General features: G+C 38.9%; 1 protein-coding gene across 2 annotated transcripts in view; it reads left to right on the top strand.

Moving 5' to 3' along the window:
* Window positions 1–17,243, top strand: part of ATRNL1 (attractin like 1) — a 693,411-nt gene that overhangs the window by 295,137 nt on the left and 381,031 nt on the right. For both annotated transcript variants that reach the window (XM_042457618.1, XM_042457619.1), the window contains exons 22-24: window positions 731–825; window positions 2,474–2,552; window positions 5,438–5,595. In XM_042457618.1, coding sequence (XP_042313552.1) covers window positions 731–825; window positions 2,474–2,552; window positions 5,438–5,595 — 332 coding nt within the window. The remainder of the gene's footprint in view (window positions 1–730; window positions 826–2,473; window positions 2,553–5,437; window positions 5,596–17,243) is intronic.

Below are 17,243 nucleotides of genomic sequence, written 5' to 3'. Positions count from 1 at the left end.
ATGTAATTGTATCCCGCCCAATTAACGAGGAATTCGGGCGGCTAACAACAATGGAAGTATAATAAAAATACAATAAAAAACAAACTAATCCCTTCCCAGCCCCCCAGCCATAGTGATTTTAATGTAAGAATCTGGAACTGTTAACCTTCTTAGTGGAATTCTTTAATGTGATGAAAGAATATATCATTTAGTAATGCAAGTAGTGGGAAACTTTCATCTAAGTAAGAGTAAAACATATTTGGTCAGTGACAAATAGTGCAAGATTTATTTACAGTAATTGTTGCGTATTTATCATTTTCTGTTCTTTTTAGGACTTTGCAGTGTGTAAAACCAACAGTCCAAATTAGAGTAAATCCATTCAGTTAATGTAATTTATCTAAGTACTGATGTAAAAGTCAGTGATGAAATGTATTACTTATCTTATTAAGCTTAATACAACTTCTGACAGGACTGTAAATGGCAAAATGTTGACTTCTAGTGTTGTTGGTTTCCACCTGGCTGTTCTCCTGATATGGCTTGAGTAGTCAGGCGTGAGAAAAAAGAAATGAGTAGACCAGTACAATACTATAGAAATGAAATAGATTTCCAGGTCAGATATGTTCTCGTTGTAATAATGTATTGACTGTTCTACAACATCGGTCATGTTATTGTAAAGATACAATGAATCTGGGCAAAACCAAATTCTAATTATATAAGAGCAGATCCTCATTTTAAAATGTTTTCTTCACAGATAGCTTACTGATTGACTATCAGTTTACCTTCAGTTTATTACAAGAAGATGATCGCCATCATACTGCCATAAATTTCATTGCAAGTCCTGAACAGGTAAGTTGTTACATATAATTATAATATGATTATTTAGTATTCATAGATTAGTTTTAATTATTTTTGGTTTCTTCTTAATGCATTTGTTGTCAGTTAGCACAGATATAAATAGTGTTTTTAGTTTACAGCTAATGTTTACTCCAGCAAGTGACACAGAATTTAAGAAGTATAGGCTCCTGACTAAATCTTGTTAGAAAATTTCTCTCTAGTATTCTTTTACTTATCCATAGTAGTTTTTGGGTGGAGGGGCAAAATCTAATGTCTAGCTTGGCCATGAAACCAACTGGGTGACCTTGAGCTAGTCACATACTCTCAGCTTCAGGAGAAGGCAATGGAAAACCTCCTCTGAACAAATCTTGCCAAGAAAACCCCATGATAGGTCACCTTAAGTCAGCAACAACACACAAAATGTCAATTAAAGAAGACCTTTCCATCTTACATTGTTGTATTGATCCCTGGCAATCACGTAAGTGAATATATTTATATTTATCACTTCATATGTGTACAATATACACATACGAGGAAAAACAACTGGGTCAGGTAAGCCTTTTATCAATTATAAAAACATTTTGAATCTTCTCGGCTTCATCCAAATGCACAGACCCCTACGTGTATTTATTTCCATGCCTACATCACCTTATTCTTTTTTCAAGGAGACAAGGAAAAGTTGATATCTTACACTGTCAGGCGTACATTTACTATTAGTCTGATTTTAATAAATAAATAAACAAACAAATTAATGTTTGGGGATTTTAGGCCCACTTTAAAGGGAAAAAAGAAGAAGCTTGCACCTCCAAGCAGGGCAGGAGAAGGAGTTCTGAGGCCAGGTAGGCAGGATGTATGCATTTTTGATAGACTTGTTCATTGGGAAGTTATTGAAGAGGGGAGACAGGTGAACTACTCAGCCTGGACAGGGGACACAAAGAGAAGGTTTTTACTTTTCCTCTGTACCAATGGTGCTGTGCCTGAGAGCAAGAGAGTGGTGACTATTCTACATAAAACATCATGAGCAGATGTTCCTGGTCGCCATGGACTGGCAGCCCATGGACCAGTCTGTGGCCCACTATTTTGAGAAGCACTGATCTAGGCTATATCTATACAGTGCTTTTATCAAAGTTGAGAAGGTGGTGTACATGGATTATTGCACAGATCCATGAAACACTTATGAGGTAGACCATCCCCATTTTACAAAGTAATAGCTGAAGTGTACTGTTGTCTAAGATCACCCAAAGATTCTATAACATCTTGTTCTCTGGAATGATAAAGTGCTGCTCCTTCACCATTGCAGTTATCTGGGTGTATATTCCTTGTACTATGTGGGATACCAGAACTTGTGTGGATTTGTGGTTTGAAATCTGTATTGGCTAACTTTAAGAGAACTATATGCAAAATACTTCAACTACTAGCTTTGGCAGGCAGAGTTATGTAAGTTCATAGAGATATTCCCTTTTATTGCATCATGCCCAATGTCTGTAGGATCAGGGAGTTTGTTTGTTTATTTACTTCATTTGTATGCAACCTTCCTCCCAGAAAAGGACACAAGGTGGCTCATAAATAAAACCATTTTTTAAAAAAAATAATTTTATGAGTGATCATTTCTCTACTCAATATACTCATTTAATGTTCATTTTTCTTTTTAACATTTTAGTCAAACAAAAATTTGGACATATCAATTAATGCATCAAATAACTTTAACCTGAATATCACTTGGTCCATTGGCTCTACAGGTAAGAAAGTGTGTATTTTTCCCTTTTTTTCTGTATTATCTGAAGTAATTATATTCAAATTATATTTACATGATTGCTTTTTTGTCTCTTATTAGTAAAGCTTAATAAAATATATTATTTTTTCCATTCTCATTATGCTTTTATTAATGATATTATTTAAACTCAGATAATTTGGAATCTGAATAAAGGTTCATTAATATGTTAACTTTCTTCCCCATTCAATTAAAATTACTTGGGTTGCAAAACCTTGTATGCTCTTTAAATTTTTAGAATGGCAGTGTTATGAATGCAGTGATTTTAATTAAGATAAATTACTTTCTTGACTACTGCAGAGACTGAGTTTTTAATTTCTTTGTTTCAGTGTTCAAGCTAGGAATTTAATTATTAACCTTAACATTGATATCAAACAATAAAATTCTTCTGTGTATGCTGATAAAAGAACCTGCTTATCTCCCCCCGCCCCTTTACACTTCTGAACCCAGTTTCTGTATTGGCTTTAATAAAAAGCTTTGTTTAGAAAGTTTCTTTGAATTGGTTCTGTTGACTTTCTAAGAACATACCCAAGGAGAACACCATTGACAGCATTTTAATTAATTATGCAGAATGTTTAAGAGTGGCAAGCAAGGTGCACTTCGTGCAGTATATCTGTTTCTCCAAGTGTCATGTTACATTTATATCTGGTGAACATCACAATAGTTGAAGAGGAAATGTACATTTGTTGTTATGTTGCATGCACCTCAATGAGGTGCAATCAGATGTGGTTCTCAAAGGATGCGTGCCCTTCTGTTTTATAGCCACTACCCTCTTCTGAAAACTGTTGGTATAGTTACAACTTTTGCCATATGAGTATGTGAAGAGCATTCAAAGCAGTACATTCTAACAGTAGTGAGGGCCTGAAGGTCCATGTCGTCTCTAGTATGATAAGTAACATAGACAATTTCATTGTTATACTAAATATCTTGGAGTGTCAGGCTATGAATTCTTGAATGTGTGGGTTGGGAAACACAGAAACACAAAGCAGATGGAATGTGACCTTTATTATGCAATAAGGAAACAGAATATGGATTTCCTATTCCAAATTTTCAAGTGTATGCTTCCTAGATTGTTATTGGCTTGGATTTAGAACTGAGGATTACCCACTGGGTGAATATGGGGCTTCTAGACTCATTATTTTTTCCAGTACCAAATGTGAAGGTGAATGAGCTGTTGGAAGAAGAAGCAACAAGCATGTTATGATGAAGAAACGTTACCCATTCCTGTTTCTATTATTCTGTCCAATCCCTTATGCCACCTACTGCCATAATAGATTCTTAGTAGAAAGAAGTAGAAAACCACTTCTAAAAAAGCCTTCCCTTGACCCTCCGGACAGAAACAATTATAGGACAGTTTCGCTTTTACCATGTTTAGGCAAAGTAATCGAGAGGACAGTCGCCACTCAACTCCAAGCAGTCTTGGAAGAAACAGATTTTCTAAATCCATTTCAAACAGGCTTTAGGACAGGTTACGGAGTTAAGACAGCCATGGTCACCTTAGTTCATGATCTCCGTCTGCACATCAACAGGGGAAGTGTGACCCTGCTGGTGCTCTTGGACCTCTCAGTGGCCTTCAATAACATTGACCACGGTATCGGGGGCACTGCTTTGCAGTGGTTCTGGTCCTACCTCTTGGGCAGATTCCAGATGGTGTCGCTTGGGGACAGTTGTTCAGCCAAGATGGAGCTCAAGTTGGGTGTCCCTCAAGGCGCGATTCTGTCCCCAGTGCTGTTCACCATTTACATGAAGTTGCTGGGTGAGATCATCTGGAGACATGGGGCGGGATGTTATCAGTACGCTGATGACACCCAAATATATGTCTCCATGTCTCAGACTGAAGTAGTGACTAAAGATGGCATCTTTCCTCTGAATGCCTGTCTTAATGTAGTAATGGGCTGGATGAGGGAAAACAAACTCAAATTGAAACCAGGTAAGATGGAGGTACTTGTAATAGGGACCCCTAAACTGGGAATGGAGTTATGCCAGCCTGTTCTGGATGGGGTCACACTTCCCCTGAAGGACTCTGTCTGCAGTTTGGGGGTGCTCCTTGACTTGCCTCTTCAGCTGACAGCTCAGGTGGATGCGACGGTCAGGAGCACTTGTTATCAGCTTCAGCTGATATGCCAACTGTGTCCCGTCCTGGAGCAGGGAGAGCTTGAAACAGTAGTACATGCGCTGGTAACCTCTCGACTCAACTTCTGTAACGCTCTCTACATGAGGCTACCCTCGTGCCAAGTTCAGAAACTTCAATTGGTACAAAATATGGCAGCCAGGCTGGTCACAGGTACATCCAGAATTGCCCATATTACACCGGTTCTAAAATCTCTCCACTGGCTGTCTATCAGTTTCCAGGCAAGGTACAAGGTGTTGGTTCTAACCTTTAAAGCCCTACATGGCTTGGGTCCTGACTACTTGCAGGAGCGCCTATTTCCATACAATCCACCCTGCACACTTTGATCCAATGGGAAGAATCTGCTACAACCTAAGAAGACCAGAGTTTCAGCGGTGACCCAGAGGACCTTCTCATCAGTCGCTCCCAGGCTTTGGAATGACCTGTCGGACGAGATCCGCCATATTACCACCTTGGAAGCCTTTAAAAAGGCTATTAAGACAGACTAGGTTAGATCCATTAGACTTGCCTCCCCCCCAGGCTTCAATGGGGTGCGTACCCATGAGTGCATGCAAAGCATGTGCCATGGAGGTACGCCCCATTGAATGTAATGGTGGTCACCCCTCCATGAGTATTCAAGACTGCAGACCTAAAGTCCGTGAGAAAGAAGGGGTGACTGTACACAATATACTAGATTTTTAAAAATATCCTAATTTTGATTAATTTTATATATTTTTTTATAGCTGGAACAATATCTGGAGAAGAGATTCCTGTCATTTCAAGGGCTAACATCAAGGAATACAGAGATAGTTTTTCTTGTGAAAAGTTCAACTTTCGGAGCAACCCAAATATCACTTTCTATGTATATGTCAGCAACTTTTCATGGCCAATCAAAATACAGGTTAGTATAAATAAACTTGCTGGTTTATGTTGTATGATGTTGATGTTTTTGTTGTTTTGGTCCACCACAAATTAAAAACTGGCTGCACTGTTTATTGTGCTCCTGCCTCTGCTAGTAACTGGTACCACTCCTCTTAATGCTTCTTATACTTTTTTTTAAAACCCTGACTAGTTCTCTGGAAATTTTCTGAATTAATTGCTGAAAGAAGGATGGTTTATGTTTGTACAGATTAGAAAATCAGTATATTTTTGGGTGATTTTTCATGCTTAGATGATGCCAAAGAGTTTGATACAATATGGCCTACTGCTGCTGTACTGTAAAATTCCTATTTGTCTCCTCCCTGTGTATACAGTTAGGAAATGTGAAAATGTGAACATATGTGAAATTTATGAACATAATAAATTTTTCAGAATGTGTGCTCATTAATTTGAAAAGGCTTGAGGAAGTGCAAAAGATTTTGATGAACAAAATACTATTGATTATGCCAAGATTAATGGAGATTTTCTGCTGAAAGAACACACACAGAGAAAGAGACTGTGGTCTTCCTCTCTTTCTACTGCTATTCTTACTGTCTTTTTCAATGATTCTTGCTTTCTCATGATGTGGTCAAAGTATAAGAGCTTCAGTTTAGTCATCCTGGATCCCATGGAGATATTAGGCTTGATCTGGAACCCATTTGCTTCTTCTTTTGGCCATCCATGGTATCCTCAGCCTTCTTCTTCAGCACCACATCACAAATGAATTTATTCTCTTTCTATTGGCTTTCTTTACTGTCCAGCTCTCACATCCATACATGATGATGGAGAATATAATGACCTGGAGGATCCTTATTTTAGTGTTCTGATTTATATTATTACACATTAGGATTTTTCATAGCTGCCCTTCCCAATCCTATTCTTCTTCCAATTTCTTGATTGTAGTCACCATTGTGATAAACACTTCATTGGAATATTTGATATTCCAATCAATAGCAATAGCAAGTACTGCTTACCAATGTACTATTAGTGATCAATATTTGATCTGCTTGCCCTCTCTCCAGGTGCAATGTTACCTCTTTAGCAGGGGCAATATACAAACTAGGCAAAATAATTTTGGGAGATTGCAGGTTCCCACACCTGAATTAGACAATTAGTCTCCATTTTACTCAGTGTGTGTATATATACAATAAGTACTTTAAATTTCACACAGTTGAAATTCCATGTAGGTATTTCCTGGTGGACTCCCATTCCCTAGTGGTGTCCCATCCAAGTATGAACCCGGCATAACTCTTCTTAGCTTCAAAATCAGATGAAGTTGGGTGTATTATGGTATGGTGGTAGAATCCTACACAAACAATGAAACATCATATTAACAGTTATTTGTGCATACTGAATGCTAGAAAAATGCTAGAAGTTATATTCTTGATTTGGTCTCACCACCACCACCACCCTTAGGAGTAAAGATTATTTTTTGCATCTTGTGTATTTGAGCATCTCTGCTTTCCTCAGTGTTTATTCAGTAATCGTGCTGAATTTCCTAAAATCTCTTTCAATAGATATATGTGAAATTTAACATTGCTGAAGACTTTAAATATATAAACTAAAGTGGCAGAAAAAAAAGCAGTTATGTTTTCTTTCTCATAATTTCCAGCACAGGATAGTTCAAAATTTTGACAGCACAATGTATTGTTGTAGTAGAATTAAACATGTATTGATCTTAATTTTTCTATGCCATCGAATTCAACACATGAAAATTATTATTTCAGACAATAGTGGTTCAGAGCTATTTCAGAATAGCTGAAGAAATCTTCCCAGGGCCATGTGTTTTATTTGGTGGGATGGTGGTAGTTACTGATGTTTCTTGCTCTGAGATTTCAATTGAAAATTGTGTAATATTACAATACACATACAAATTTTGTATTGTAGTTATGTGCATTTCTTTGCTGAAAATTGTTCAAAAGAACAAACTTCCTTTAAACATGTTGAAGTAGTAGAATAACTGAAGTAACATCAGAAAAAATAGGCAGCAATAGAATCTTTTTAGTATGTCTATAATGGAATGACTTCGATTTAGGATGTTCAGGGAGAAGCATGCTGCTCCCATGCCAAAAAAGAAAATAGGTTGGGCAGCATGGCACTTATGGAACAATATGTAACATTTTATTTGGGATTGTTTTACTCTTCTCATTTTCCATTTCTATGAATTGGGATTGGGAGTGAACATCAGGCTTAAATCCAACATAGTGTTGGTGGAGAGGAACAATGTGCTAGCAAAGGATTTTATATCCATGAAAGCTCATGTTAAAATAATAAAAAAGTTTCTTTTTTTAATTCCTTTCACTTCCTCCTTTATGTGTCTATTTGTGTGTTTTAACTATATATGTTTCTATAGATGTTTTAAGTTTTTTAAGTTTGTAAGCTGCCTTGAGTCCAGGTTCTTTGTGGGGAAAGTTGGGACATAAAATAAAAGCAACCTGAATAATACATGGGGGGGGGGGGGAATGAAATTAGTACACGTTCTGGCTTCTATAAAACTTGATGTAATAGGAGCAGTGGAGATGCTGTGACCAAATAAATGGGAAATCTTATTTGGATATTGCTGTGCCCATGCTGTGAGGGGAAAGGGAAAGAAATAGTGAGCCCCAAACCTATTAAAAGTTAAAATCTTCAAAAACAATGAATAGAAAACTTTTCAACATTTATCTTACTGTCCATTAATGAACATTTTTCAGTCATTAATATACCCTATTTTGAATATCCAAGAAGAAAAATGTAAAGAATTGAAACCATTAGTAAGTATGGTGTGCAAGTATCACAAATAAATAATATAAGCAGAATATACAATGTAATCTGCTTGATTTTTTTTTACATGAAAGAAATATGAGCACTCATATGCATGTATACATGTACTCACACTCAAGGCTGCATGTAGAACTGTTCACAGCAATATATGTGATGTAATAATAGTGATTTACTGTTCAAGGTTCAATTTTCTAAGCACCTTAATGGCTTTCAGGAGAGCTGGTAGAAGTTATAATACGGCTGTATGTGAAGACTATAATTCTTGGAATATTGATTGGACATTGATAACATCATGCCAGGGCACATTAATTTTCCAGAACTACTTTGAATATATCATTTCAGTAAAAGTAAAATCTGTTGTCAGGTAAGTATGGAAGTGGACTTCTAATTTTTAAAAGAGGACATAGAGTCATCAGGATGGTTCTTCAGGCTTAATACTGCATTTTAGAGTGGAATATTCCATTGCTATATGGGGTTCCCTCAAGTGTGTCAGAAAGAAAGTCTTGAAGCCAGTAGTTGTTGAATCCTTTCAGTAGTCTTTTTGTACTGTCATTTTATATTAGCTATATAGAAAGGAAATTATTTAAGGGACATTTTCACAGAACTGTTATTTCACTGTTGTTACCATTTCTAAACTTATTATAGTAGAACTATAACTATTTTGTTCATAGGTTTAAAGTTAAAAACAAAGAAGAAAAGGAAGGAATATTCACCCTTATTAATTTCTCAGAATGACAGATATTGCAGTGCTTGGAAAACCCAGTGCTTGGAAAAGCTGCATTGAGTAGAATAGTAGGGCAGCAAGATTCTTCTCACTTTGTAAAGTTCCTTGGGGTATTGTGCTGTGCAGAAAGTGAACTTGGAATTTGATATTGCACTTTACACTTACACTGTTCCACTTTGTATGCTAAGAAAGAGCTAAATACTTTGTAGATGGGGAATATTAAGTTGCTGAAATACTTGTTTGAATTCCTGTATAGTCATATATATTAATTTGGTTTTCTGCATGCTACCAATTTGATATCCATATAAATAAACAAGATACCAGTAAATTAAGGTAGCTTCAAAATCTGTAGATGTAGAAACAAATCTCTAGGGAAAAACCTGTAGAGGGTAAATCCACAGAGAAATAGCCCGCTGAATAACATGAGAACAATCTTCTGAGCACACAGATTTTTGATTGATAATTGAAGGATGGAAAAAGGGGGAGAGAGAAAGGAAGAGAGAGTGAAGTGTCATGAAACAACATCAAGACCACACTATAATGTCCTGCTTTTAATTGGCAAATTACTGCCAATTATGTAAGATAATGCAAAGAATATACTGTTGTTGTCAAATAAATTACTGCATATACTCAAGTATACATCTAGAATTTTAAATAAAAAATTGACCCAAAAAACAGGGTCAATTTATTCACAGGTCAGTGTAAGGACTGTATCTTAACTCTTATCAAAATAAGAAGCATCGCCCTCTCTGAGTAGAGTGGCAAAAGGTGAGAGCTTAGTCCATCCTGGGAGAACCTTAAAAAAGCACCAACTCCCTCTGCTCTCTCCATTACAGTGCTGCTTCTGGTCTTTTTAAATGCTGTTCTGGAAAATACTGGGTTCATTTGGCTTCATTTCCCCTTCCTTCATCCTTTACATCCTTTGTTGCATGTCCCTAAGTTATAGCCTTGATTTATACACAGGTTATATCAAAATCCATCCAACCTGCCCATGAGGTCGACTTGTAGTTGAGTGAAAGGGATCTAGGAGTCCAAGAAGACCACAAATTGAACATGAGTCAACAGTGTGATGCGGCAATGCAATTTTAGGCTGCATCAATAAAAGTATAGTGTCTAGATCAAGAGACTTAATAGAGCTGCTGTATTCTGCTTTGGTCAGGCCCCACTTGGAATATTGTGTCCAGTTCTGGGCACCACAATTCAAAAAGGACATTGAGAAACTGGAGCATGTCCAAAGGAGGGTGACTAAAATGGTGAAGGGTCTGGAAACCATGTCCTATGAGGAACGACTTAGGGAGCTGGGCAGAGACGTAGCCAAGGGGGGGGGGGTTCTTGTGGTCCAGACCCCCCTTCCGTTAGATAAAATGAATGGTGTGTGCGGCCGCGCCGCCGCACCCAAGCCCCATTATAATGGTGGCACTTAGTCTGGACCCCCCCCTTCCCAAAATCCTGGCTATGTCCCTGAGCTGGGGATGTTTAGCCTGGAGAAAAGAAGGTTAAGAGGTGATATGATAGCCCTGTTTAAATATTTGAAGGGATGTCATATTCAGGAGGGAGCAAGCTTGTTTTCTGCTGCTCCAGAAAACAGGACCCAGAGCAATGGATGCAAGCTGCAAGAAAAGAGATTCCACCTCAACATTAGGAGGAACTTTCTGACAGCAAGGGCTGTTCAACAGTGGAACACATTCCCTTGGAGTGTGGTGGAGCCTCTTTCATTAGAGGTCTTTAAACAGAGGCTGGATGACCATCTGCCAGGGATGCTTTGATTGAGATTTCCTGCATGACCTGGGGTTGGACTGGATAGCCCTTGTGGTCTCTTCCAACTCTATGATTCTATGATTCTATATATGGTAGAACTAATATGAGTGGAAAAAGAGAAGTCAATGGATTTTAAGTGCAGTTGGACACCGGAAGGAGGCAGAGGGTGGGAAATGCAGCAATGTGGCTAGGAAGCCGTATAATTTCAAAATTCTCTTTTGGTCTGTCAACTGGATCAATTTGCTGGAAGAACTTTGTAACTTTCTTTCACAGTTTAGGGGTTGAACTTAGCAACCTTCAACATTGCTCTCCGATGCATTATTTATTAACTCTTTGATGGATATGCAAACATTTAAATAATTTACATAATTACATATGTTTAACACACCTCCTCTCTGGTTCCCAGGCTCCCACACCACATTCTAAAACTTCTTCCCACCATTTCATATGGAAACCCACTCATCCTGGCCATAAGCAGTATCTTCTCTCCTGCCTCTGGCCCTCAACAACCACTTTTAAAAGTGAACATGCCACCATACCTACATGTTTTGCATTCACATAGGTATTACTACAGTCTGATTATAACAGTCCTTCCTGGTCATAATTTCATGCCATGCATCTGAAGACGTAGACCAGAAGCTTATGCTACAACTTCATCTACACAGTTCGTATCAAAGCATCTACAAGATCCCTTTGCATACTGATATTTCAGACTAACAGAATGTCTTTGAATTTTGATTTTAATCAAATTTGAATTTAACAACAGTTGGTGAGAGCACTTTAAATGGTTCAGCAGATAATTTAAAAATGAGGTAAAACACATAATTAAGAGATAATTGGGCTCCAATCATACGGTTATTTGTTAGTGTTATCCTTACTTCCCCAAGGAGGGTGAATATACATACACCCTTCACTGCATCAGGTTAGCTTATAATAGCTACGTATTGAAAATACAGTGGGCCCTCGGTATCTGCAGAGGATCCGTTCTGGATCTCCCCCCCCCCCCCGTGGATACCAAAATCCTTGCATCCGTGCCACCTTTATATACAGTGGGACAAAAGTCCCACACACATCCTACGCTCCCTCCTTCCTCCTCCTCCTCTTCCTCCTCCTCCTCTGCTCCCTCCCTGCTTCCTTTCTTCCTCTTCATCCCAGTTTGGCTGAGGGATCAGAATCTGGCTTCCAGTTAGCCGGGGCCAGGGCTGGGTTTGGGGTTGAGACCTAAGTCTTGGAGCTCCATCCCCAGGCCTAGAACCCTTGGAGCTCTGGACCCTGAAATCCAATCCCTAGCCCTGGCCCTAGCTCCTTGTGGCCAACGGGGCTCTGAGGGAGCTGGGGCCTGGGCCCGGGTTTGCATTTCAGGGCCCAGAGGTTCTGTCCTGGGTGCTAGGCCTGGGGACAGGGATTCCAGACTCAACCCTTGGCCGTGGCTGACTGGGTGCCTGACTCCAAAGCCAAGTCAGGCCGAAGAGGAAGGAAGGGATCAGGTAAGGAAGGAGGTTGGAAGAAGGGGAAGGAAAGAGAGGGAGGGAGGGAGAGAGGGAAGGAAGGAAGGAAGGAAGGAAGGAAGGAAGGAAGGAAGGAAGGAAGGGAGAGGAAGGAGAGTAGAGGTGGCAAGGGACTTTTGTCCCCAATGCTGCATCCATGCCACAATTGAGGACAATACAGGCTTGCCATCCACAGATGCTCAAATCTGTGGATGGCAAGTCCATGGATAAGGAGGGCCCACTGTACACAAGTTAAGCATGCTAGGTTTGTGAGTCTAGAGATCATTATTTTGCAATGAGTATGGCTGAAGAAAAGGTTATTATTTTCTCTTATTTGGGTCATATAGATGACAAAGCTGCCCTGGGAACTTAGAGAAAACATTAATATTTTAACATCTGTATGGGCTCAATGTCATAAATCTCCAGAAGTAGACGACATAACCAAACATTCTCATATCCAAATTTTTGACTGGTTACTAAAGCACAGAAATATGTCTCCTTTGCTAGCTATGCGGGATGTAGCTGAAGTCTTCCTGTTAGTCTTAATAAATCATTTTAAAAGTTCAAAAGCTAGTAACCACTTGCTATCACATGTGTGTGATGTGATTCATAAGGCAGCAGTTGAATACTTTGAATCCCTGTCTCTGACTTCTCTCTAGAGCTGCATCCTGTGATGACTAAAAATTAAATTGTGTTAAGACAACTTTCTCCAAGAAAGTGCACGTTAAATATTTTGAACTGCACCTCTTCTCATCCCTGAGTATTTAACATGCTTGCTGGAGCTGATGGAAACTGTAGTACAAAAATTCTGAATGGGAGGAAGGAATTAGGAAGGTAGTGGGTTATCCAATGATGAGAGCAACTCAGCAGTTGTTCCTGGAAGAAAATTCAAAGGAGGGCCTCTCCATCAGAAGGGGACAGTTCAGATTCTCTTCAAGGTTGGGTCTCTTCAAGATTGGCTGTAAAAAACAAATATCTCTAAATACAGTTCAGATAATAAAGTAGGGTCTCAAGGAAATTATCCTATAGCATTATGTTTCATATACTACAATAACTGGCCAGAGACCTTTGCCTCAGGGCGAGGGGTATAGAAATGGCATTTAAAAAATTAATTGCATAAGAATGTGACTGATAAGAGTGGGACTGAGAGGCTGAAGAATTCCCAAAAGAAAAAAAATCTGCATATTGGTAAGATATAAAAACATGGGAACATTTATTAAAATATACAAATGATTTTAATGAAATCTGAGTGCCTTTTCTCCCAGTGGTTCATCTGAAGATCCTGTTGTTACTAATGTGAGGTTATTAGTTTTGATGGCAGCATGATGCTTTCATGCTGCAAAGCTTGTGAAGTTCAATAACACTGTAGAAAGCTTGGTACATTTCATGAGTTAAAAGAGGGCCATGAACAGCACTAGCTAGTTTTTCTGACCCTGTTAAAAACATATATTAGGAAGTGTTGAAGTGGTTAATCTTTTGTGCATCAATGGAAATAGATTTTTCCCCCTCAGCTTTCTCTTTTCCCATAGCTATTTGGAAGGGTTGGAAATGCTACTTAATGCATACTGTGCCTGTAATAACCTCCCTAAGCTGATTAAGCACTTTTTGGGAAATGATTACACTGTTTTTTGGTTGTTTTTTTAAGCTTAATGAAAGTTCATTTATATTCGTGGGCATTTTGCTAAAAAAAATCTGGTATTTGTTTTGGAAATACTTCTTAAAAATTGTATTTGTCTGTGCCAGGGAGGTGGTGGTGGGAAAATCAATTGCAGTGGTATTACTTGCAAAACAATCAATTTACTTCTATTGTAAGTTGAAGAGGTATCCTGAAGGGTTGAAAGAGAGATATGCTGCTGTTTTCTTTATTTCTTTCTCTTTACTCTGGAGAATGAACCACATTTTCCCTTCTGAATTTTGTCTATGGCAAACATAAATAAAGTTCACAGGAGAAATACTTAAGAGTTTACTTAAGAGTTTATATAACTTTATCTGATTCCTCCTCCCACATTTTTAAATGTGGATTTTCCTGTTAAATCCTCCAGTAAACAATTTGGTTGCCAACTTTGGGTTTTGATTAAGGCTTCAGTCCTAAAGCTATTGCTACCATAACAGAGTGGGTGGACTTTTTGGCCCTTTGCCTCTCCTCCTACAGTTCCAATCTGAGTAATGAGGGGAGAGGCATGAATTGCATTGCTTAGATGGACCAGTTCATTTTAATGGCAATGCTTATTGCTGTCCCTTCTCCTCATTGCAGCAGAGGGAAAGAGGTTAATGTCCTTCTCTCCTAGTCTTCCAGTCTGAATCGCTTCCAGCAGCCTGTTAAAAATCAACCCTGTACTCATGGCCAATACTGATTCATAAAAAGTGGCATGTAGTTTGGCCCTTAGTTCATTTTTAGAAGCAAATTGTTATGTGGTTAATAGACTTTTTCTTGAGTTTCTGACACTATCTGCTCTTTGCTTAACTGCTGCAGGTGGGCAGAGGGCAGAACCCCCAAATAGAACATACCAGCAGTGGGAAGTTGGAAAGGGGATAAATGAGTAGAAGGGGATTCATGAGACCTGCTCAAAGCTGTCTTGGGTGTATGTGAGGTGTGTAGGGGACGGAACAGATGAGGGATTGCTGTAAGTGAGAGGCAGGGAAGAAGCTGATAGGAACTAGGAACTGATAGGCTTCTGTTACTATTTGCTTTTAAAAGTGGAAACCCTATGAATGAGAGACATTCAAGAGCCCTGGTCGTCAACAGCCCTGCTCAGGACTTGCAAACTCAGGACCTTAGTTTCACTAAGCCAAGATATAGAAAATTGTAAACAGTCAAAAATATATAAAGGTGCAGGAATGCTTCACACTTTTTCCCTGCATACAACTTGGAAGTGACAGAGAATGAAAGTTGGCATAAGCTCAGAGCGCACGTGAGAGCAAACACATACATTCTGCGGTTCCCACGGCCCTAGGGTTAATAATAATAATAAATAATAAAATATTTATTTTTATCCCACCTCTCCCTTTTGAGGATTGAGGTGGGTAACAGCAAGAATTAAAACAAATACAGAAAATGATGTCAAAAAACAAAAACCAATCCCCCACCCCACCCCTTCGATCCACCCTCCCTTCAATACAAAATTAAACAATAAAATCCATATAAGTACAGAACAATTAAAAACAGTTTAACAATAGCAGCAATACCTAGGATGCCAGATCAAATGGGCAATTAATTCTGTTCTGGGCAGAGGTCAGTCTGGGAAGGCCCGCCGAAAGAGGATAATTTTTATCACCTTTTTAAAAGCATCGAGGGATGTGAACTGATGAGTCTCCTCCAGCAGGTAATTCTAAAATTTTTGGAGTGGCAGCTGAGAAGGTCCTCTGGGAAGTCACCACCTGTCTAGTTTTTCTTGACTGTTGTAAGTTCTTCCCAGAGGATCTGAGTACGAGAAGGATTATATGGGAGGAGGTGTTCCTTCAAGTAAGCTGGTCCCAAGCCATGTAGGGCTTTATAGGTAACAACCAACACCTTGTACTGTGCCCGGAAGCTAACAGGCAGCCAATGTAAAGTTTTTAGAATAGGTGTAATCTGGTGGAGTCTAGATTTTCCTGTGACCAATCTGGCTGTCATGTTTTGCACCACGAACGTGGCGCAAAGGTTGCCCCATGTAGAGCGCATTGCAGAAATTGAGATGAGAGGTTACCATGTCCATTTATGCCCATGACCTCCCTGATTGAGTCTATCCATCTGTTGTGTGCACTTACCTCTCCTTCTGTTATCCTCTACCTTTCCTAGCATTATTGTGTTTTCTAATGAGTCATTTCTTCCCATGATGTGGCCAATGTACAACAGTCTCAACTTGGCCATCTTGGCTACCAGAGATACTCCAGACCTGATTTGTTCAAGGATCCATTTGTTTGTCTTTCTAGAAGTCCATAGTATCCTCAGTACTCTGCTCCAGCACCACGTCTCAAATGAATTGATTTTTATTCTTCAGTATCCAACTTTTATATCTGTATATGGTGATGTGAAATACAATAGCTTGGATGATTTCAATTCTTATCTGCAAGACCCTAAAACATTTGAGACTTGAGGATCACCAGTATCTCTATGAACTGATGACTTATATGAAGTTGATGGTCTTCCTATGAGGCAATGTAATGTCTCATCACCCAACAAAGATCATAGACTCATAGAGTTGGAAGAGACCGTAAGAGCCATCCAGTCCAACCCCCTGCCATGCAGGAAATCCAAATAAAAGCATCCCTGACAGATGGTCATCCAGCCTCTGTTTAAAGACCTCTGAGGAAGGAGCCTCCACTACAATCCGAGTCTCCTTCCTTAGATGTTGCAGGTACATAGGCAGGGCCTTCTTTAGGGCTGCATCCCATTTGTGTAATGCCTTTCTGTGGCCCTCTAAGGGAAACCCTTAGAAGGAGCCCTCTTTTCCTAGATTCAGTTCCTTCTAGGAGGAGGATACAACAAATGGGTTCTTCCTCCTTCATAGCATTTCAGCAAACAGTGAATATGTTTCTATTCTATTCTGCTCTGCTTTGTTTGTTTGTTGTGTTACCTAATTATAGATCTTTTCTGTGAAATAGCAACAAACAGATTATTTGCCATTTAAATTGCTTGCCATTTCTGCCCTCACGTTTTATGAGCCTGACTTTGATGTGTTTTTGATTGTCAATATGATTGAAGATTTAACACTAACTTGGTTCAGGCATTCAAAACATTTCTGATTGTAATACATTTCTATTTCAGTTCATCTTGCAGTAGAAGGACAACTGGAGGGAAATTAAGATATAATTATTTTTTGTCTTCAGCAATGTAAGGGAAATAAGGTTTTGTGATGCACAAACTAGAATAAACACATTCACACACACAGTCTCTCTCATTCACTGAGCCATTGCTGG

Source organism: Sceloporus undulatus, chromosome 3 (genome assembly GCF_019175285.1).
Source record: "Sceloporus undulatus isolate JIND9_A2432 ecotype Alabama chromosome 3, SceUnd_v1.1, whole genome shotgun sequence".
Lineage (NCBI taxonomy): Eukaryota > Metazoa > Chordata > Lepidosauria > Squamata > Phrynosomatidae > Sceloporus > Sceloporus undulatus.
Note: the sequence above shows the minus strand (reverse complement) of the source record. Positions and strands in the feature narration are given on the sequence as shown.